The following is a 22,809-nucleotide window of genomic DNA, read 5'->3' as shown; positions in this document are numbered from 1 at the left end:
GCTTAATCTCTTGCAAATGTGAGCTCAGCAGACAGCAATTACTACCACACACACACACCGAGAGCCACACACCCAGAGCCACACACACACACCCAGAGCCACACACACACACACCCAGAGCCACACACACACACACCCAGAGCCAGCCACACACACACACACACACAGCCAGAGCCACACACACACCCACCCACCCAGAGCCACACACACACACACACACACACACACACACACACACACACACACCCAGAGCCACACACACACACACACCCAGAGCCACACACACCCACCCAGAGCCACACACACACACACCAACCCAGAGCCACACACACACACACACCAACCCAGAGCCCCACACACCCACCCAGAGCCACACACACCCACCCAGAGCAAGCACAGCGAGGGGGCAGGGAAGCAAGCACAGCGAGGGGGCAGGGAAGCAAGCACAGCGAGGGGGCAGGGAAGCAAGCACAGCTTAGAATGTCACAGTTCTTTATAAAGGGGTGCCACAGTTCTTTATGGCAATATTTAGGGCCTTCTGCCCACTTCCCTGATGGTTTGGTGCTCCTTAGTCCCTCTATGCGCTTCGTAGCGCTCTAGTACGCTTTGTGCTGCTTCGCGGTAGGTGCCCTGCTAAACCTCACGCATCTCGCGTGAGACGGCGTACGACGCGAACACTGAACTCAGCAGTACGAGGCGTACCAGCCTCAGGAGAGCCAGCGTACGCTACAAACAGGTGCCCAGTGAAGCGCGAGGCGTACCAGCCTCCGGGGGACACAAGGAGGCGTACCAGCCTCGGGTGCACAGGCGTATGTGGCGAACTAGCTCGAAGGACACAGGGAGGCGTACCAGCCTCGGGTGCACAGGCGAACGTGGCGAACTAGCTCGGAGGACACAGGGAGGCGTTACCAGCCTCGGGTGCACAGGCGAACGTTGCCACTCAGTTGAAAGCGCACTATGAGGCGTACCAGCCTCCAATACACAGGCGTAAGCGGCAAGTCAGTCTTAAAGCGCACAATGAGGCGTACCAGCCTCCGCTACCCAGGCGTGCGTTAAGAGTTAGTTTTAAGCGCACAATACCTTTTCTTGCGATGTCGGGTTCGGTGTGGACGGCTCTAGGCTTCGGGTGTTAAAGCGGACCACGCCATGAAGGCTACTGCCCGGCCGCCATCTTCAGAGAACTGACCAACACTAACCAAACAAAAAAAACACCTCCCACCGCCGCACGACGTACGAAAAGGGGTGGGATGAGTAAAAATCGCGGGAACGCCCACGAATCTGCTCCGGCAATGACAGACAGATCTGTCTTCCAATGGCTAGCCTCCATTTGTGGAGCTAGCCAATGGAAGACAGAGGCGGGAGAAAGCTCCATACTTGTAAACAAAAGTTTTCGCCTGCGCGATACTGCTTGCGCAGTAAACGCCAGGCGAAACCAAATAAAATGCACTCCTAAAAATATTTCAAATTTGAGTGAAGGGAAAGTGAATCATTTTCACCAAAAAACGAATTTACCATTCATGATTTTTTTTTTATACTCAATTTTATTGGTTTTTCAACCAAAAAGAACACAAGTGAAAAAAGAAAAACACAGCACATTACAGTGGTATAGGTGGTAGCCACATTATGTCCTTGGAATTTGGTATGATTTGCAGTCCTTGAACCCATGCAAGTTTTCATCACATTTCTCTACACTTTTTTTTTTTAAAGTTTATTGTGAATTACTTACATTCGTGGAAATAAAGTTAATGTGTAATTGACTACCACAGAGAGTTACGTATATTACTCCTTATTAGAAAAGGTTCATGTCTACCGCATTCCCTTCTGCTATACCATCAAAGATTCCATCAAACAGTTTTAATTTTCAAGTCCAGGCTTTCCAAGTAGGATTGATGTAGCTGATAATAGAACACACAAGGGCTTAAAAGTTCACAATATTGACCTAACTTGGAGGCCTATTAGGATGGTGGACGGACCTGCGTCCGTCTGCCACCCCCGAGGTGGAGGGACCGTCCGCAGTGGCAGTGGTGGTCCCTCCGTTGCAATTAGGATGTGACCGCCACCCTGGCAGCACCCGCCGCAAGGTTAAAAATGCATGCTTTGCATTGACATGCACAAATCGGCAGGCACCGCACGGTGCCTGCCGCTTTGTGCATGTAAACGCAGGGGGGTACCAGAGGTACCCCCCATGTGCACCCCCACTCCCCCTTCACCCTGGGGGCCCACAAGGGGCCCCCAGAAGCAAAGTTCCACATGCTTTTCCCCGGCGGGAAAAACCCACGGTAAAAAAACGTTGTTTAAACACACATCCTAATTTGGCTGAAGGTGTCTTGCAGACACCGCCACCAAATAGCGCTCAACACCCCGCGGATCAGCGGCGGACGGACCTGCCGTCCGCCACTGTTCCCACCACCATCATAATCTGGCGGTGGGTGTTTTCCGTGACCGCGGCGGTGAATCCGCATCCTCCGGGCCGGCGGTGGCTTCCACCAGCCCGGAGGATGCGGATTCTCCGCAATCATAATCGACCCCTAGTTTGGTGTAAGGACCCGTTTCATAGTTCTTTGGGCTCGGGAGAATAGACATGGGGTCGGATGGGACTTTCAGCGTTTCGTTGCTAAGTGGAAAAGAAAATTCTTGTATATTGATATCAGGGTCGGTTAAGATCCCTTTACTTTTCCCTTACGCGTTCTGCTTCTTTTTCTATTGAAGGGTTGAGCGGGAGACTGCAGCACGAATTACTGAAGAAATTGGCAACTTGATGAAAGAAATTGAAACACTAGTAGAGGAGAAAACCAAGGAATCTGTGGAGAGTTCAAAGACTATACGAGAAGGTGAGATATCAACACAAGGGTCCGGCCCTTTTTAGATTCAGCATTATGAATATCTCAGGCACTCTGATTACAAATTCTTTTGGAGATAACAAGAAAATACAGACTTTGGCTGTGGTATGTGAACTCGCTTGTCTTCAAAAGGTTGAACCTCCTAATGTCAATTTCAGAAATGAAGTTTTTATTCTACACAGCATTCTGTTTTCATTAGTTCAGTATAGGAAGTGGGTTATATCTTAAAAGTAACCATTTTAACGCTTGCATTTGCTATCATGCTGTTGCTATATTCATTGGCTATATGCATATTAATGCTGTCGCATGACCAGCAAATGAAATGCCCAAGAGGCTGGTTGCGATGGTAAAACAACTCCCTCTGCTCTTCACCTACACAAACACCTCTGAATGCTTCTCCTCTTCCTTGAGTGCTGGAAGGGGTCTCTGCTAAGCCCTTTACATCATATAGAACGCCTAGTCAACATTAAGTAATGTAATGTAGTTTTATAAAGTGCACTATTACCCCAAGGTTTTCCTGGCTCTGAGAAGGAAGGGACATACATGCCACTAAGAATAGGAAGGAATAATCAGATATAAGCTTTCAGGTTTTTTTTTGTAGCCAATGAATTTGAAGTGGATTTAATGTCTCTAGGCCAGAGGTCTTCAAACTTTTGTGGGTTGAGCTCCCCCCTCCAGCTGCATTTTCTTAGATGCTGCCCCCCCCACCTCCTAACAGAAATTTCGTGAATCTGCTACACTACACAATCGACCGCCAAGCGCATATCATGGGCCATTTCTGGCAAATAATGTTCAACACAATAAGTGTTTAGTAAACTGCAGGTTTCTGAGTGGGTGTGGTGAAATGACAGAGGCTTATTACACCGCTCAAAACAATTTTCCAAGATAAAATGTGCGCAAATTGTTTATTCTAGGATGCTTTGTTTTACATATGACATAGATTAATAATAACACCACCAACATAAATGTGTGCAGGTGTGCCTGAGACGGTCAACCTATGGATGGATGGATTTTTGCTACTGCCATCTTCGGGTTGTGCTCCACATCCAGTCTTGAACGGTACTTCGTTTTTAACCCCTCCCATGCTGATGACGAGCTCAGCTCATCATCAGCCACGGTGCTCGTGTGCTGATGACGAGCTGAGCTCGTCATGGCCGTTAGAACGCTCACACGTGGGGATAATTCCCCTGCTGTGCTGAGCGTTCTACGGAAGGGGCGTGGCCGTGAGGAGCTAAGCTCGGCATCAGCACACGAGCACCGTGGCTGATGACGAGCTGAGCTCGACATCCGCACCGGGGCGCTGTGCGCGCCCCCCAGCACAGCGGGGGAATGTGCCCCGCAGCCAAGGGGTTAATACCGCAAATGCTGAGAATCCAATCTCACATAAATGGGACGAGCTGAAAGGCAAGAGAGTTTTGATAGCAGTTTCTCTCAAATATTCTGAATATTCTACAGACATTTTCAGCCAAACGGTGACTGTAAGGGAGACAGTTTTATCAGTATTTTAGCACTCCCTAGCTCAGAGCTGGTATATGAGAACCAATTCTTCTCTAGAAATCATTAACAAAGTTTTAGGCAGAATTATAATGGGATAATTGCCCACCAACCAGTTATGGATCCGTAGACAAAGGTGAAAGTCAGAGAGGTTGCCGAACGAACACCTAACTGAGAATTCCTTAATGGTACGATAAGTTGCTTGCCTGAAGCAGTGGGGGTTTAGGACACATCGAGCTTATGTTAAAAAAAAAAAGAGAGAACTGATAATAAATTAATGATGTTGCCTATTTTACTTCAGAGCAGTGTTGTCTGACAGACTTTGTGGTGGCAGGGACATGTTAAGGATTTTGGGTGCCCTGGGCCAAAACTATTTTAGGGCCCCTGTTCAGAACAGCTTTGAGGTTAAATGATTCTCTTTCAGCTCTGCCATACCCTCTTTAGCCAGGCTACTAACGGTGCACAGGCGCTATGGTAGAAATTCTAAAAGTATTAAATCTAATATTCACTGATAGTGATGTGTGTTTTCCCTGTTGTAACAAAGCTGCAGCCCACTAAATTTACAGCAAATCATATCTGTGATATCCTACAATTTCTCATATGCGAGGAACCATTTTGATCTAAAATACACTTTTTTGTGGTTGTTGCATGAAACAAACACTTATCATTGCAAATTGTAATAGACTCTCTCACATCAATCACATTAAGGAGAAATGAAACAACACCGTATTTACAAGAATCTGTTCAGGAATTATGCCCGGCGATCCGGGGCAAAAAAACAGAGTTGCCTCTATCAAGGGGCCCCTTGAAAGGCTGGATTGAGGTGCATATAAATGTGTCCTTTCGTAAGTTAAAACGAAAACCTTGATGGGGCACGACATACCCATACTTGTGTACAGGGGTGCAACTAGACCCAAACTTCAGGTGGGGGCTAACACTCCCAGCCAGGGCTGGCCCTAACACTGATCCCACACAGTGCAACAGTCTGTTTTGGTGCCCCCCTCCTCCATTTCATCCTTCTCTATGAATTTCCTCACTACCACTCACCAACAAGCACCTTTCTGGCAAACATTACATTTTTTTAATAACACTACTCATTGTTTACTCCCACTCAGTTCTTTGATCTGCATGGTACACGTTCTTTGTAGTTGGCACATTAACCCTCTGCGCTGTGTGGGTGGCAGTAGTACCCATGTGAGTGCATGATGAGTCATGCAACTGTGTGAGAGTAGGGTAAGAGGAGTGACTGCAGGGTGAGTGAGGTGACCATATGAATTTGGGTGCGGATGTAAGTGCAGAGTGGGACGAATGAATGTATGGTTACTGATGGACTTATTTGAGTGAGATTCCAGATTGAGCAGTGTGGGGGACAGGTGAGTGAAGTGTCACATGAGTGTAGGTTGAGTAGTGTGCTCGTATGACTGCAGGGTGAGGTACAGTGTGAACAGCGCAAGTGAGTGCAGAGTGATCACTGTGAGTGCAGAGTGAGTGGTGTTCTCATGTGACCGCAGGGTAAGTGGAGGGAGATTGGTGTGAGTTCAGCGCGAGTAGCATAAGTGCAGTGTGGTCACTGTGAGTGCAGGGTAAGTGGGTGAATGGTGTGAGTGCATGGTGATCAGTGTAAGAGCATTGTGAACGCTGTAAGTGTAGGGTGAGCGTGAAAGTGAAGGGCAAGAATGAGGAGTGATTTGTCTGAATTCAGGGTGTATTCCCAGACACTTGAAGTAACTCAGCAGGTTATTGACAGCTGCGTAGGGTTTCAGATATGTTAAAATGTATATTATGCCGTTACCAGGGATCAGGGTGGAGAAAATAAATGTGCTGATCCTTCAAAAAAAGTTTCACTCTTATGATTAGGGTTGCCAGCTCATTATTTTGATGTCCCATGCGGTACAAAATAAGCAGTCACCTAAAGATGTATTGTCAGCACTTGTCTGGGCATACTTCAAACAGCACATATATAGAAAGCATTTTTAATTGTGTTCTAGGGCTGCCTGAATTATCCATGACTGATAATAAAAGGGAACAAAGACAGAAAAGTCACATTACAAAGGAATACATACTTCTTTGTTTATAAGCAGATTTAATATCAAGACAAGTAATTTGCATGCTGTTTAAACAACACATGGTGGGCTGGCATTTTTCTTTTGGCAACTTCAAGCCGTTTTTGCCCTGAGGGCCATTGTGCGCCTGCCTGTGCAATTTTAAAAGAAACTTTGTCTCCTTTGTGCTAAGAGCTAACCCTCCCAGGACGGAGTTAAATTCATAGAGCTGAAATGCTTCAGTTGCAGTGGGAGGCAGGATGTCTCCTCTGCTAAAAGTGTAGGAAAGTAACAGTCATTTCAACTGTAGTGGGAGGCAAGGAGTCTTCTCTGCTATGAAATCAATTGCAAAGGAACAGGACTGTCTGTTGGTTTGCTTTCGATTTTAACAGAGGATATTTCCTGCCTTTCACTGCAGCTGAAGCATTTCAGCTCTATGAATTAACCCCCTCCTGGGACAATTACAAACTACTGTTCGCACTTAACCTGACCAAGAATGGTTCCCATCGAATTCCCCTCCCTCCCCCCTCGAACCCGGAGTTCTTCCCAAAAAAATTACCACTTGAAATTGGAGAAGACTTGCGACGGACCCGGGACAGTAAAAGACCAACAAAGGAAAGGGTTTATGGTGGAGTGCGCGTCCCCCCTGAGATGGTGTCACAACCCCCTGGGGGGGGGGAGGGCGCCCCACAGATTGAAGAACTCTGCTCTAGGCAGTGGAGTTCCATAGTGTACCCGCTAGATAGGAAAAGTCTTTTCCTCTTCTCTTGGTTATCTTGCTAGGAGGGATGTTGACTACTTTAGAAGAGGTGGAATGAAGGGTACAAGCACGGATACGAGGCCTAAATATTCTTTAGATGAGATGTATAGTTTTTTAGATGGCTCTGTGAGTAAGGCATAAGGCCTTAAAAGAGTACAGCTTCTTGAACAGGGAGCCATTGGAGTTGTTTTAGATGAGAAGAGATGGGGAAGAAGATGAAAGATTCAGAATCAGGTCGGCGGCTGAGTTTTCGACCAGTTGTAATGTGTGGAGAAGACACTTAAGCAAACTCAAATGCACAGAATTCCTGTACTCGAGTTGGGAGGTTTATCGTAGAATGTACTTCAGTTTTCTTGGTCTCTGTGGGTAGGAGAAGGGTGATCTTTTTGAGCATTTGCAGAAGGGCAGATCAGGTGCTGATAGCTGGTTGATGTGTTTTGTGAAGGGGAGGCAATTATCAAGCCAGATTTTTAAAAGATTAGATTATTAGTTGAGGGGGATAAGTATCCACCTCAAGTAATATTCTCATCCTTATCTGGGTGAAGCCTCAAAGGCACTAAAGTAACCTGAGCTCAAACCCCTGGTAGCTATGGCACAGAGCAGACAGGCTTAATTTGGTGGCAATATGTAAAATATTTTTGCACTACTAAAACAGTAATTGTTGACTGCAAAATAAATCCAAAACGAATTAAAAAATAGAGTAGATGTAATGAGCAAAAAGACACCAAAATGACAAAAATCCAATATTGGGAACAGGCGATATAAATTAAACAAATGTTTTAATAAAAATATTGAAAACTAAGAAAGAGCCTCTTATCTGACCTATATAACTTTTTAGTATGGCCTCCTAGGGCTCATTTACAAGTCAGATCCCTGTAAACAGTATCATACACCAAAATTAATTCCAAGGCCCGCACATGACCATCACCACAGATATTTTAATAATAAGTGGGGGGGGGGGCAATATTTATAGGACTTGACCATTCAGAGGATGTTGGCACCCCAGCAGCTTGAGTTCCACATCAACCACCTGGAGAAACAGGCCTTTTAGTTTGCTCTCAAAGATTTCTAGTGCCACTTACAACACAAGATGGTCCTCATCCAGACAGACAACATGACTGTCATGGAAAACAGGAAAAAAGTGTCATGCTCGAACAACAGCTGTCCGCATTAGGTCAGGGCATTTGGCGGTGGGCACACCACTACAATATCCATCTACTGTTGGAGTACCTACTGGGAGTTGACAGAAACTTTGCAGACCTGCTCAGCAGGATGAAGCAACAATTCCACGAGCGGGAACTCCACCTGCAAGTCTTTCTCCTGTACTTCCATTGTTGCGGGCTCCCTGAGATAGGCATATTCACTCCACCAAAAATGCCCAAGCTTCACCTCCATGTTCCCACACCCATAGTCTTTCATCAATTATGGATGAACTTGTTGGAGATATTTGCCTACAGTTAACCTCCTATCCCACTCCTTCCATACGTAGTCAGAGGCTTCAGCAATTATCTCTCTCTCATTCTGTTTGATCCAACGTTGGCCATAGAACCCTGGTTCACCATCCTTCTAGACCTGTCTCTAGTGACCTACGAGAAGCTGCCTAACCAGCCATTCTCCCCCAGAACCAGGCACTACAACCCCAGGCAGCACAGTCTTGCCATTTGGTCCCTGAAGTCTTAGAATTTGGCTGCCCATTCAGCCTCCTGAGTTATGTCCATCCTTAAAAACGTACTGCGCGGGCCTACTATGTGGCCAAATGGAAAATAGAAAAGGTTTGTCCATTACTGCCTTCTAGTCCAAGACATAGTTTACTACCTGCTTCATCTGCAGATGTCAGATCTTGCTTATGCGTCTGTCCTTCTCCACTTAGCTACAGTTGCAGCTTGCCTTCTGAAAGGTAACTTTCTTCTTTATTTAGGGTCTCAGCCATCAAAGCTTTTATTGAGGGACTTGAACGGGTTATTCCTCCTAGGATTACCCCAACCCCTATCTGAACCTCAACATTGTCCTCACTTGGTTCATGGGCCTCCTTTTGAACCACTTCATTGCAGCCCTTTAGAGATTTTCCCTTGGAAGGTGGCCTTCCTAGCTGCCATTACCTCTATCCGATGAGTGTGTGAGCTTTAAGGTCTTACTCTCGAGGAACCCTTATTTCTGGTGCATATAGATCAAGTCGTCCTTAGGACTAATACAGAATTTCTGCCTATGGTGTGGTATATAAATAAATAATACCGGGACTATTTTTGAATTACATTAACAACAACAGATAGCTCAATAAATAAGAGGCAGGATCCGATGTGTCCGAGTCAGAAGGATTTATTCAGGCAAAAGGGAAGGGACTGGAACGGGACAGCCTGAAATAAAATGAAAAGGAAGGCAGCTGCCCCATTTCATCGACAGTGCAGCATATATATAGTACAACATTACATTACATTACATACAGTAGGCGTAACTTGTGACAAGCGTAAGATAAGAACACATGGGCGGAAGAAGAAGGCGTGCACAGGGTGTGCACTGAAACATGTGATGTGATACGTCATAGAAGTGTCATGAATGGGCGGAAACATGGAGGGGGCTACCTGAGAGCAGCTGGGACCTTTAACCTAGTGGTGCGCGCAAACGGGCAATGACGTGTTACCAGGGAGAACTGGGGCTATGACTTCTGCACTAGAAGAGGAGACTAAAGTCTGCGGGGTCAGGACGACATGTACCTATAGCATATCTGGTATCTGGTGTTTGGAGTACATGTTGATAGAATCTAAAAGTTATCAGGGCAAAGGCTACTTGACACTAAGGCTGGTGCATGCATTTATTCTACATGTATTGCGTGTGCTATGAATATTAATACAGTATTTCTCTTGCATGGAGACAGAAAGACTAGACCATAGCTGAAACTGTTGATGCGGTTCAGTAGCTTAGGAATGTGAAGAAGGAAAGCTGGACTGATAACTAGAAGCATAACATACTCTTGGCAGACAGGCAGGCAGAGCCAGGCCGGGCACCGCGCTGCGCGGCAGGAAGTAAGTGAAGGGTCAGGGATGCAGGTGGGGGCTGCATCGCTCCTCGGAGTGGGTTCAGGAAACTGGAGCTTGAATCTGGTGTCCGGGCCCTTTTGAGGCCTAGAAACGGGTACAATTCGATGAATTTAACGTGCACACTGTATAACGTGGCAACATAGGCCTAATACTCGTTGCTTTCACGAGAACTGGATACTGACATACTAGAGTTGGACACAACTATAATTGCGTCTTTAATCGATCATAGGGGGATACATGCATATCGATCATGCACATATAACATAGGATGGGGAACACGTAGGCACATATGGCAAGGCAAAATTTACTTTTCCACATTCCCTCCTTGTGCCCTACGTTTCCATCAGGAAACATCAATATTCATGATACCATTTATCTGTTCATATAGCATCATTTGCTCGTCTCGAATTGTCTTGGGACGGGATTTAGGACTAGGAATACAAGAGGTAGTGCACATGCCGCAAATCGCAGGGCCACATTGTAAACAGAGGCAGCAACTGAATATGATCATTACTGCTATACCTAGGAATGACAATACTTTCCATCCCCAGGCAGATATGATACTCCAGAGCCAACCGGACCATGTCCAGGTGCCTGGATTCTGGTGTAACTGATGGGCAATTTTATGAAGTCTGGTTATAGCTGAATAAACAGACGGCGCGTTATTAGGAATGAAAATGCAGCAACTAGATCCGATGACTCTACATGCTCCTCCTCTATCGGCCAGTATGACGTCAAGAACGAGACGATTTTGGAGCACAACAAAACGCATAGCAGATTGTTCTTCAGTTAAGTTACCTAGAGCGGAAGTAGTCTCATTCACTACTGCTTCAAGGGTTCTGGTTCACCTACGTATTAACTTACTATTCTGGACAGGACCTATGAAGAAAAAGAAACCTTTATTGAAGTCTTGATATTGTTCTAGAGCAGTTTCAGTTTGATCGACAATTGGGGACTCGGTCTCTCTTCTATGTCTAACGTGTACTAGATGTGTGTTTCTGTGATAATCAGATGGGGCTAGAAAAACTGGTGGCAGTAGGAAGGCAATGTAACATGTTCCATCCCAATCGAGGGGCAGACGAACATATGCGGTCTGACCACAAACAAAATAAGAATGACGTGAGGCTTTGAAAATAGATTTCCCACTGTCACTATACTCGACCACAGTAGTACAATCACTATGTCCTACATGTGCGGAACCATTCTTTCTGACACATAATTCGCCCTTAACTGGTAGAACTGAAATAGCAGGCAAATCTGGAGTAGTATCGGACTGGACATTCAGAACCATGAAATTCGAGGAATAATTACCTAAATCATATACTTCATTTTCTAGATCTAACCCTGTTCTATGGGAAAGACCTTGCTTGTCTGGGAAACATGTTCGATTCAGAAGGGACATATCAGTTGAGGATGACGTTAACGTGGACCATGCTCCACACGAACCATTATGTGAAAAAGGATAAGGAAAGAGTGGCAGAACTCCCTTCGGTGTCTGGAAAGGGGGGAGTCGACCACACACCCAACAATTAGTGGCATTGCTGGTCAGGTGTGAATAGTGCAGCATTCGGATAAAAGTATTATTACGCATAGCAAGACAATAGGATAACTCGTGAGGAGGCAGATCACTAAATGTGTGCTCTACTGTAACATTAGAAAACATATGTACATGTGAAATAGGAAAACATAAATGTAAAGCATAACTTATGCATGTAACCATAAGACTCAGGAACAATAAAAAGAATAGAGTAACGATACATCTCTTAGAGTTTTGACTAACTCTCTCACTGTGTGGGTCTATCTCATACATGTCAGGAACCTGTCTAACCGTTTCACCCGAGAGGGACTTAGACAATTAAACTGGCTGACTTACTAGACCTCAACTTGGATTTATACTCCTGCTGCGGAGTTTCCTCTAACAGGGGAAGTTTAGATTCATTGTCTGGGCAGTCCTTGAGAACGGGGCAGTCCTTGAGAAAAGTTTTAGCTTTGAGTCCATGGAATTTCTTGACGTGGCTCGCGTGTAGCCACCCTTTTCGGTTTTCCACTTTCACCGCAGTCCGGGTGGTGAGTAGGACGAGACGGGGCTCCTTCCAGCGGGGCTCCAGCGGACTTGAACGATCAAAATTGCGGACCAGCACGAGATCCCCCGGAACGATCTCGTGTGGTTTCACGTCGATGTTGTCTGGAAATGCAGCGGCAACCTGTGAACGACAAGATTGTAGTGCAGACATCAAGGAGGCAAGGTAATCTGTCAGCATATTACTGTCAACATCAGTTATGGTACGGGGTCTAGGTGTACCCCACATGTTAGGGGGACGACCAAACACTATCTCATAGGGAGATAGACCTGAACGGGAGTGGGCGACCATTCTCATATAAAAAAGGGCAACTGGCAGTGCTATTATCCAATCTACACCTTTCTCTGCACACACTTTGGCGATGCGGATTTTCAGGGTCTGGTTATGTCTCTCTACGAGACCGGCTGCTTCAGGATGGCGTACACAATGGAACTTCCACTGGTACCCTAACAGAAGGGAAACTTGTTTCATGAGCTCGGATGAGAATGGCTGGCCGTTATCTGAATACACGACCCTAGGTAATCCATAGCGGGGAAAATACTCACGAACCAACTGCCTGGCAGTGGTCGCAGCAGTGTAATCTGGAACTGGATATGCTTCTGTCCACCTGGACAAAGCGCATACAACTACGAGGACATACTTGAAACCTCGACATCGCTCCATCTGAATGTAATCCATCTGGAGGACTTCAAAAGGGTGGTCAGGAGGATGGAATCCACCTTGTTCCACCGGGACACTTTTACCTGGATTAAACTGACAACATATCATGCAAGTACGTACTTTCTGTTTGGCGGCTGCTCGTAAATGCTTGTTGAACCAAAGGTTCTGAATGCTGTCTAACATGGCTTTTTCTCCTAAGTGTGCTGGACTATGTGCGGTGTTAATAATGACTTGAACCATAGAGTCGGGGAGAAACCATGTGGCTTTTCCCTTCGTCAACCATCCCTGATCTGTCTGGACCCCTCCTTGTTCGGACCATTTCTTGATTTCATCGGGAGTAGCATGTAACTGTATATCTATGACATCTTGTGTAGGGTCCTTAACTGTCATACAAGTAGTCTGTTCTGGAGTGTGTGTCGGTGTCGTGTTAACTGGAATGTCTGGAGTCTGAGCTGTAAGCTTGGCTGTTCGATCTGCTAGATCGTTACCTTGGGAAATGATATCAGTGACTTTCGTATGTGCTTTGCACTTCATGATGGCGATAGCTGTCGGTAAATGTATTGCATCTAACAGAGCTTGAATGAGGAGACCATGCTGAATCTTGGTTCCATGAGAAGTCATAAAACCTCTCTCCTGCCAGAGCACTCCAAAGTCGTGTACGACTCCGAATGCATAACGTGAATCTGTGTATATGTTAACTTTCAGGTTCTTGGCACGTATGCAGGCTTGGGTCAGAGCGACAAGCTCTGCTGCCTGAGCAGACAGAGTGTCTATACGATGTGTTTCTATAACTTCGGTTTCAGTAGTCACTGCATACGCGGCTACTAGTTCTCCTGTACTTGTTCTCATACATGAACCATCCACATAAAGTGTCAGGTCGGGATCAGGTAATGCAATGTCTGTCAAGTCTTGTCTTGGCTTTGTCATGGTGTTAACAACCTCCACACAGTCATGTGTGGCAGGATTTGAAGTAACTGACGGTAACAATGTAGCTGGATTTAAAATGTTGCAGCGTCTGATTTCTATGTGTGGCTGGAACAATGTCCGTTCATAACCTGTTAAACGTGCAATTGTCAAGTGCTGAGTCTGTGTTTGGTTTAAAAGAACTTCCACAGAGTGTGGAACATGTACTGTCAGGGAGTGTCCTAACACTATGGAATCACTTTGTCTGATAGCTAGAGCTGTGGCTGCAACTGACTTGAGGCACGCAGGCAGAGCCTGGGCCACTGGATCTAATGTGCTAGAAAAATAAGCACAGGGCTTGTATTGTCCTGCTTGATCTTGTGTAAGAACAGATAATGCAGTACCATCACGTTCTGTCACAAAAAGTGTAAAAGGCTTACTGTAGTTCGGTGTTGCTAGAACAGGTGCATTATATAAAGCTTTCTTTAATTCATTGAAAACAAGTGTATGTTCCTGGGTCCAAGGGAGGACAGTCGATACGGCTGCCTCCTGTGTCGTTAACTGTATCAGTGGTTTGGCTAGAAATGCGTACTGAGGAATCCATTGTCTGCAGTAGGAAGTGAGGCCGATAAAAGCTCGTACCTCCTTCTGTGTCTTGGGCTGTGGAAGACGTGCTATTAACTGGATACGGTCAGGTGTCAACTGCCTACCCCTCTTGGACAGTAAGTGTCCTAAGTAGACCACTTGCTGGACACAGAATTGCAATTTGGAAGGGGACACCTTGTGCCCCATCTCGGCCAGAAAATACAGAACTGTAAGTGACGCACGTTCGCAGTCACGTTCAGAACGGGCTGTGATCAGTAGATCATCGACATACTGGAGCAGGGCAGTGTCAGTTGGCATGTGAATATTGTCTAGTTGTCTCTTAAGAGCTTGACTGTAAATACTAGGACTTTCTGTAAAACCTTGAGGAGCTCGTGTGAATTTATAGCTTCTTCCATTTAAACAGAATCCGAAAAGGAACTGGCTGTCTGGATGAATGGGGACACTAAAAAATGCGTTCTTGAGATCGATAACTGTAAAGAATGTGGCTTCAGAATCAATGGCTGTCAAGAGTGAAGAAATATCAGGGACTACTGGGTACTGGGGTATGATACACTTATTAAGTTCTCGAAGGTCAATCACTAATCGATAAACTGGAGGTGCATTTGGATCAGTACGTTTCAGGACTGGAATGATAGGAGAATTACATACATTGGAGTCAGTTTCTACAACCACTCCTTGAGCAATAAGCTCGTCAATAATTTTGGATAAGGCTGCTACAGCCTCAGGTGGCAATCTGTACTGTCTGATTCGTGGTAGAACAACACCTTGCTTCAGGGTAACACGATGGGGTGTGATATGCATACAACCTACATCAGTTGGACCTTTCGCCCATAAATGCTGTGGTACATTCAATAATCTTTTATCAAAATCACGTAATACATAATGACCTTTAAAATCACGGAGGAACAAACGGACCCCTTCTGGGGAGCAGCATATGACTGCTCCTAATTCTTTCAGTGTTTTAATGCCTAACAGATTTTCTGGGCAAGATTTCGTTAATAACAAGTCTGTAGTTCGGGACAATGGACCAACTTCTAGAGTAACTGGTTTCGATATTTCATTAACAATAGGCTTTCCTGAAAATCCAAGGGAAACATTTCTAGAGCCTGAGAGCGGAGCCCCTGGAACCTCGTCATGACTGATGGTAGTCCTACTTGCCCCTGTATCAATCAGAAACTTTCTGTCTTTCCCTAATACTTGACTATGTACATAGGGACCCTCTTGATCTACAGGAATCTCGATGAGAGGCAAGCCTACCTCCCTCTCTAGGCTGTTTCATGAATACGGCTGATAATCTGGATACTCGGATTGTGCATACTGGTACATCTGCTGTGTAACGTGTTGTGTTGCAGCTATAGGCTGCGGTGCTGTAACTGACTGTTGTGCATTCTGTGGTGGCTGGGAAGTCTGTGAAACTTGTTCTTGTCTAGGCGGACGTGGTCTTTCTTTAGTCTTACCAGTAGCTATGTTGTGTTTCAGAACTGCACATTCGTTTATAAAATGACCTGGCTGTTTACAGTAATTGCATGTCCCTTTAACGGGAACTGCAGGATGACTGGCTTGATTCGGACCCCTCTTCTGACTGTCTTGCGGAACAGACTGTGCAACTAATACTTTCATTTTCGTGTCTTTCATACGTCTCCTTTCGTGTTCCTGCTCTTCCCTGATTCTGTTCTGGTGATACTGGAGCATCTGGAGCATCTGTGATGGAGTATTAGCTTGCCAGGTACTTTCGACTTTCAGTACTCGATTTTTAACTTGTGGACTTGAATTCTCGACTAGTTTGGTAACAAAAAGATGGGGATACGATTCACTACTTGTTTTCAGACCACTATTAATAATAAAGCATTTCTCAAATCTAGAATAAAAATCACTAGTATCTTCGTCTTGTTTCTGTTTACAGGCTGAGATGGCATCCCAATCTTCCTTTTTCGTGGCTAGTAATCTTGGCAAAACTTGTATTAACAATTCGGGCAGAGCTTTAGCTTTATCCCCAAGACCGGTACCTGGTACTCGTGTATTATCTTCAGCTTCTAATGCTGTCCAATTTATCTTTTTCTCTCCCACCTCCCATTCTTTTTCCTTGAGTTTTTCATATATGCCCGCAGGCAACAGGACCTTTAGCATTTTAATGATATCGGGATACGTGTATTCTCCCATACGGAGCATGTCCTTTAATTCACGGTGAAACCCTGCTGGATCTTTATCATGACAGGGAATTAACTTTTTCATTTCCAGGAGTTCTATTTTTGTGATAGGGGTGTAAACAAATACTCGTTCTAGACCACCACCCTCTTTCTTGACTGGATGTACTTCTCGTAACGGATTCTGTCTGTCTATGCAGAATGATTTACTTTCTGGGGGTGAGACGTGAACAAAATGTGGATTCAGAAACGTTCGGTATTTGTGGCGCTGTTCTAGAATGACACTAATTAAATCGGTACCTAGACCTTTCCATCTGTACTGGAGTAACTCGTTCAATATGTCATGTAGCGGACCTGGATCAGAATGTTGTTCCTCATACAGTGTAATGAGGTGCTGAATCATATACATACCCACCAGACGTTGCTCGGCTGGGGGCAGTTTCAGAAACGTTTGAGCCACTATTTCGTCTGGAAACGTGGTAGAATCACTAGTCCATCGGACTGCTGATCGGGCTAGTTCTTGTTCATGCATGGTACTAAGCTCGCTATACCCTATTCGTGATTTCAGAATGTGATCGGTAGCTTGGAATACTTGCTCAAGAGAACACTGTTCTGGTGCTGGAGGAGGAAAAGTTTCTAGGCGTGAATGTCGGTCGGAAAGTCTAGTTCTACCTACATACGCTATTCTGGAAGGATTCTCGCTGTCTACCTCTTCAGTAGAAGAGTCATACTCTTTCTCGGTTGCTCTTTTTGCTTCTCGTTTCTCGTGTATACTTATGATTTCCCTACAAATTTTCTTGTACATACTCTCTATACAACCTTGTGTCTTGTGTTTTCCATCGGCTATATTGTCACTCCACCTAGTCAGGACTTTCAGTTCTTCTTGATCTTTTTCTGGATAATCTTGCTCTCTTACTAAACAGTTAATCAGTAACTTTAAAATCATGAGCTGAGTCTCGACTTTTCTTTGAACCATGGCTTCGTGAATACTTCCTGGATTCTCTCCTGTACGGATGAAATGATATATTCTGTCTAGATGCGCCTTCATATCGGGCAGGGTGATCAAAAAGCTGGCCACCCGTCTTAAACGTACTGAATATAAGACCATGTGGTCTTCGCCTGGAACTGGATCATATATACAGTCAGTAAGAAGTCGCTTGAGATCTGTGTATGTCGCCACTTTTGGCGTACGCTGTAACGCTAGCTCATGTAGCGTCAGACGTTTCGGTTGAGGCAGGGTGCGAGGAGAACCTCCCCCCGCGGCTCCTAAACTAGAATCGTCGGTGAATACTGTACGTGCTGGTAGAGTGACTGGCAAAACGGGTGCATGTACTGTGGGCTGGGCCGGGGGTGCTGTAACAGGTACTGTAACATTAACTGGACCCACGGGACCAGCGACTGGAGGAGCAGGAATTACATTATTAACGGGAGCAGGCGGGACAGGATTTGCATATTCTGGGACTGTATCGTCCAAATAGGACGAAAGAAAAATGTCAGCTGCGGTCGGTTTGTGACGTAGCTTAATCGGGACCAATGGTGGCGGGAAATTACAGGGTACTTCCGGGGTTGCTTTTGGCAAGCCCTCGGCAAGAAGAGGATACATACCTTTAATAAGGGCATTTCTCTGTCTGTCTGACTGTTCTGCTCTAACTCGTTCACCTTCTTCGATTAATTCCCTTTCTTGGGCTTTTTCTGAGGATTCCCTACTTAATTCTGTTTTTCTGAATTCTTTTTCGGTTCTTTTATGAGATTCTTTGCGCCATAACTCGATGGCATCTTTCTGGGACTGTCTGGCTTTCTTTTTCCATAATGCTTCTTCTACTCGCATGATGCACTCGGCATCCCATGTACCTGATACGGGCCATCTATATTTCTCTTCTAGTTCCTTAGTATAGTCCGCCCATAAGTCTAGATATATTATGGCATCTAAGCCATGCTTGTGATACATAAAATGTCCTGGACTGTCCCTAGGAGGGACAGGAACTGCTTCTTCGAGTAACCCTTTTCTGGTCTTTAACTGACGTAATTTCGAGAACAGAGGCATTTCGGTAACACACTTGGGACACAATACACAATAATCACAGTAATAGAATAGCAAACAAAACACTCATACCACGACATAAAAATACATTGATAACAGTTCGAACAGAATTACTACCTGATACACTGAAAACAGAACACATGAATTTCTCGAGAACGAAACTTACTAGAATCACTGGATGCACCGCTAAAACAGTACAGAACATACCGGTCCCATAAAGAGACACGTCAGGACCCGTATCCACCTAGGTGAATACTTCGGACTGGATCTGTGTACCCAAACCCAACGGACCAGGAACAAACTAATGATCCTGTCTAGATACTTCCCCCGCGACGGTACTCACCGGGAAGCAGAAACTGGAAGGCCTCGGACTGGACTGGACTGCTACGACGCCGGACTACGAACTTCGGAAACTTCGGTTACAGGTGGGCCTCCGGATACTTCGGACCTTGCTCTCTCGGCTTGGGCTCTGGTCGGGACGAACCGCATTCCACACCGCTTCGTCTGGATGTCGGACCGCAGTCTCCGTCTCCTCCGTGGGCCTGAGGGAGACTTGAAGCAGAAATATCTGCACGTGCACGGTATTGTTCCGTCACGGCTGCAGAGGGTCAGGGGACCGGCGTTGCATCGCCAGCGCGTGAGGAAGGGGCTCGTCCCTATTCGGGCGCCATTATGTGGTATATAAATAAATAATACCGGGACTATTTTTGAATTACATTAACAACAACAGATAGCTCAATAAATAAGAGGCAGGATCCGATGTGTCCGAGTCAAAAGGATTTATTCAGGCAAAAGGGAAGGGACTGGAACGGGACAGCCTGAAATAAAATGAAAAGGAAGGCAGCTGCCCCATTTCATCGACAGTGCAGCATATATATAGTACAACATTACATTACATTACATTACATACAGTAGGCGTAACTTGTGACAAGCGTAAGATAAGAACACATGGGCGGAAGAAGAAGGCGTGCACAGGGCGTGCACTGAAACATGTGATGTGATACGTCATAGAAGTGTCATGAATGGGCGGAAACATGGAGGGGGCTACCTGAGAGCAGCTGGGACCTTTAACCTAGTGGTGCGCGCAAACGGGCAATGACGTGTTACCAGGGAGAACTGGGGCTATGACTTCTGCACTAGAAGAGGAGACTAAAGTCTGCGGGGTCAGGACGACATGTACCTATAGCATATCTGGTATCTGGTGTTTGGAGTACATGTTGATAGAATCTAAAAGTTATCAGGGCAAAGGCTACTTGACACTAAGGCTGGTGCATGCATTTATTCTACATGTATTGCGTGTGCTATGAATATTAATACAGTATTTCTCTTGCATGGAGACAGAAAGACTAGACCATAGCTGAAACTGTTGATGCGGTTCAGTAGCTTAGGAATGTGAAGAAGGAAAGCTGGACTGATAACTAGAAGCATAACATACTCTTGGCAGACAGGCAGGCAGAGCCAGGCCGGGCACCGCGCTGCGCGGCAGGAAGTAAGTGAAGGGTCAGGGATGCAGGTGGGGGCTGCATCGCTCCTCGGAGTGGGTTCAGGAAACTGGAGCTTGAATCTGGTGTCCGGGCCCTTTTGAGGCGTAGAAACGGGGACAATTCGATGAATTTAACGTGCACACTGTATAACGTGGCAACATAGGCCTAATACTCGTTGCTTTCATGAGAACTGGATACTGACATACTAGAGTTGGACACAACTATAATTGTGTCTTTAATCGATCATAGGGGGATACATGCATATCGATCATGCACATATAACATAGGATGGGGAACACGTAGGCACATATGGCAAGGCAAAATTTACTTTTCCACAATGGTGGTATCTTGCTTCCACCTTACTCCTGGTGTTCTTCCCTCACCCAGATTATAGAGAGGGCTCTTCACACACTAGATGTCAAAAGAGATCATGCATACCACATTGATAGAAAAAAGCCTTTTCGCAAGACGCAACAACTCTTCGTCTCATTTTCAAAACCACACAGGCCATTCTGTCTCAAAGGCAGGCATAGCCATGTGGCTAATCAATTATATTCAGACTTGCTATGCTGAAGCCAAAAGGCAAATACCTACACCACCAAAGCCCCACTCTGCCCATAAAATGGGGTCTTCATGGCCATCTGTAGGAAACTGGCTTTTTATGTAGTCTACCAAAATGAAGAACACTATGTAGAAAATCCAGATGTCCCTTATTGGCTTACAGGGCTTAAATTAATAGTCCTAAATGCTCTCTTTTGTGGTAGAGTGGGCGAGCAGTTTAGGCTTATCAGAGGGTAGTGGTAAGCATTTGTTGTACACACATGGTCAATAAATGAGACACACACAAGAAACTCTAGACCAATTTTGATTTTTATAGCATTTAAACACCAAGATCTTTTTAATTGAGTAAGTACTGTAGACGTTATCTAATTTTACAGTAAAATCAGAAACTGACAGCGGTCAGATTTGAGTCCTGAGCCTCAAATGCCGTAATGTTATCCTATGGGAGAAATGTTCACTGCATAGAGCCCATTATAATCGATTTACAGAACTGTACTTGCACAATTAAGGTAACAAGCGTCCAAGGTCCAAGAAACCACCGCAGTTCAATTTTGTCTGCCCTGGGGTGTCTGAGTGCAGAGGTACTCGTCACAATAGTGATACGGATCCAATTAAGGGAGACGCCAACTTCAATCAATGGCTGACCGCCTCTCTTGATGCTCTTATTCCGAAAAAGAGAGTGCAAAAGAGGGAGAAAAGAATTGGATCCGCTCCATGGTACACTGCCGAGCTTCGATCCCTTAGGAAGGGTTGTAAAAAGATGGAGAGGTTGTGGAGAAAGAAATGGGAGATAACTAGGCGAGAGGAATATCGCGTTGCAATGAGGGGCTATAAATCCGCTCTTCGGAAGGCTAAAGCCCAATTTTTTGAAGAGCGTATAAAATCCGCCTCTAGCTCTGCCAGAGAGACTTTTAAAGTGGTCAAAGAACTCCTCAAAGTCCCTGAGCCCGTGGTTACCCATGATGAACAGAAGTGTATGGAGCTCACAGACTTCTTTCATACGAAAATAGAGAAGATTTTAATTGCCCTGCCTCAGCCCCAGTTGCCTCATTACAATCATAAGCCAAACATAGCAACACAGCCTAGCGAGGCATCTATCCATTTAGATACTTTTGGCCCAGTAGCAGTGGCGGAAGTTTTGAAAGCCCTTGGATCCATGAAAAGTGGCTCTCCTATGGACCCGGTCCCTACGAAGTTCCTTAAACTAGTAGTAGCTTCCATCGGGGCCCCCATCACAGATTTAATGAATGCTTCCTTTGCTCTGGGTTCGGTGCCACCGAGCTGGAAAACAGCGGTTGTAAAGACACTCCTAAAGAAAGCCTAGTCTAGACCCCGTAGACCTGGCAAACTTTAGGCCCATTTCTTTGTTGCCGGGTCTTGGCAAAATTGCTGAAAGGTTGGTGAATCAACAACTGTCGGGCTTCCTGGAGTCCAACGGACTGCTTAGAGATTCACAAACCGGATTCCGCCCAGGCCAGGGCACTGACACTGCCCTCTTGGCAGTCGTGGATGAAACTAGACGCATTTTGGACTCAGGAGGGTCAGTGGCAGTGATCCTCCTGGACCTCAGTGTGGCGTTCGACACCGTGAACCATCAGGTGTTGATTCAGCGGCTGTCAGAGGTAGGCGTGTCAGGGGTTGCCCAGAAGTGGCTGGGGTCATTTCTTACCGGACGCACATACCAGGTTTGGGAAGGCAGTCATCGGTCTACATCTATCCCCCTCCAGTGCGGAGTGCCACAGGGCTCGTCTCTCAGCCCGACATTGTTTAATGTTTATATGACCCCCTGGAGGATGTGGTGGCCCCCTACGACATTAAGATCGTCAGTTATGCGGATGATACGCAGTTGGTGGTCACCTTATCCCAACTGGTAGAGAATCCCGACCTACTGCACTCCTGCCTGTCGGAAGTTCACACTTGGATGGATGAGTCAGCTCTTAAGCTGAATGGCTCGAAGACAGAAATAATGCTGTTAGGGAGTAAAATCTCTTCACTCCCCCTGACCAGCTGGCCGAGTTGCATGGGAGACCTCCCTAGCTCGAAAGAGGTGATCAAGAGCTTGGGGGTCTGGTTAGATCAAGATTTATCGTTTAGGACCCATGCCAAGAAAACTGCAGGAGTGTGTTTTGCCCTGCTACGGTCAGCTCGCAAAAGTTTT

At 45.7% G+C, this 22,809-nt stretch overlaps 1 protein-coding gene across 1 annotated transcript in view; it reads left to right on the top strand.

The window, feature by feature from the left end:
- The window catches only part of P3H1 (prolyl 3-hydroxylase 1), a 159,773-nt gene that overhangs the window by 82,846 nt on the left and 54,118 nt on the right, over positions 1-22,809 (top strand). The window contains exon 8 of the mRNA XM_078642991.1: positions 2,710-2,831. Within this exon, the coding sequence (XP_078499117.1) occupies positions 2,710-2,831 (122 nt within the window). The remainder of the gene's footprint in view (positions 1-2,709; positions 2,832-22,809) is intronic.

Source organism: Lissotriton helveticus, chromosome 5_1 (genome assembly GCF_964261635.1).
Source record: "Lissotriton helveticus chromosome 5_1, aLisHel1.1, whole genome shotgun sequence".
Taxonomy (NCBI): domain Eukaryota; kingdom Metazoa; phylum Chordata; class Amphibia; order Caudata; family Salamandridae; genus Lissotriton; species Lissotriton helveticus.
Note: the sequence above shows the minus strand (reverse complement) of the source record. Positions and strands in the feature narration are given on the sequence as shown.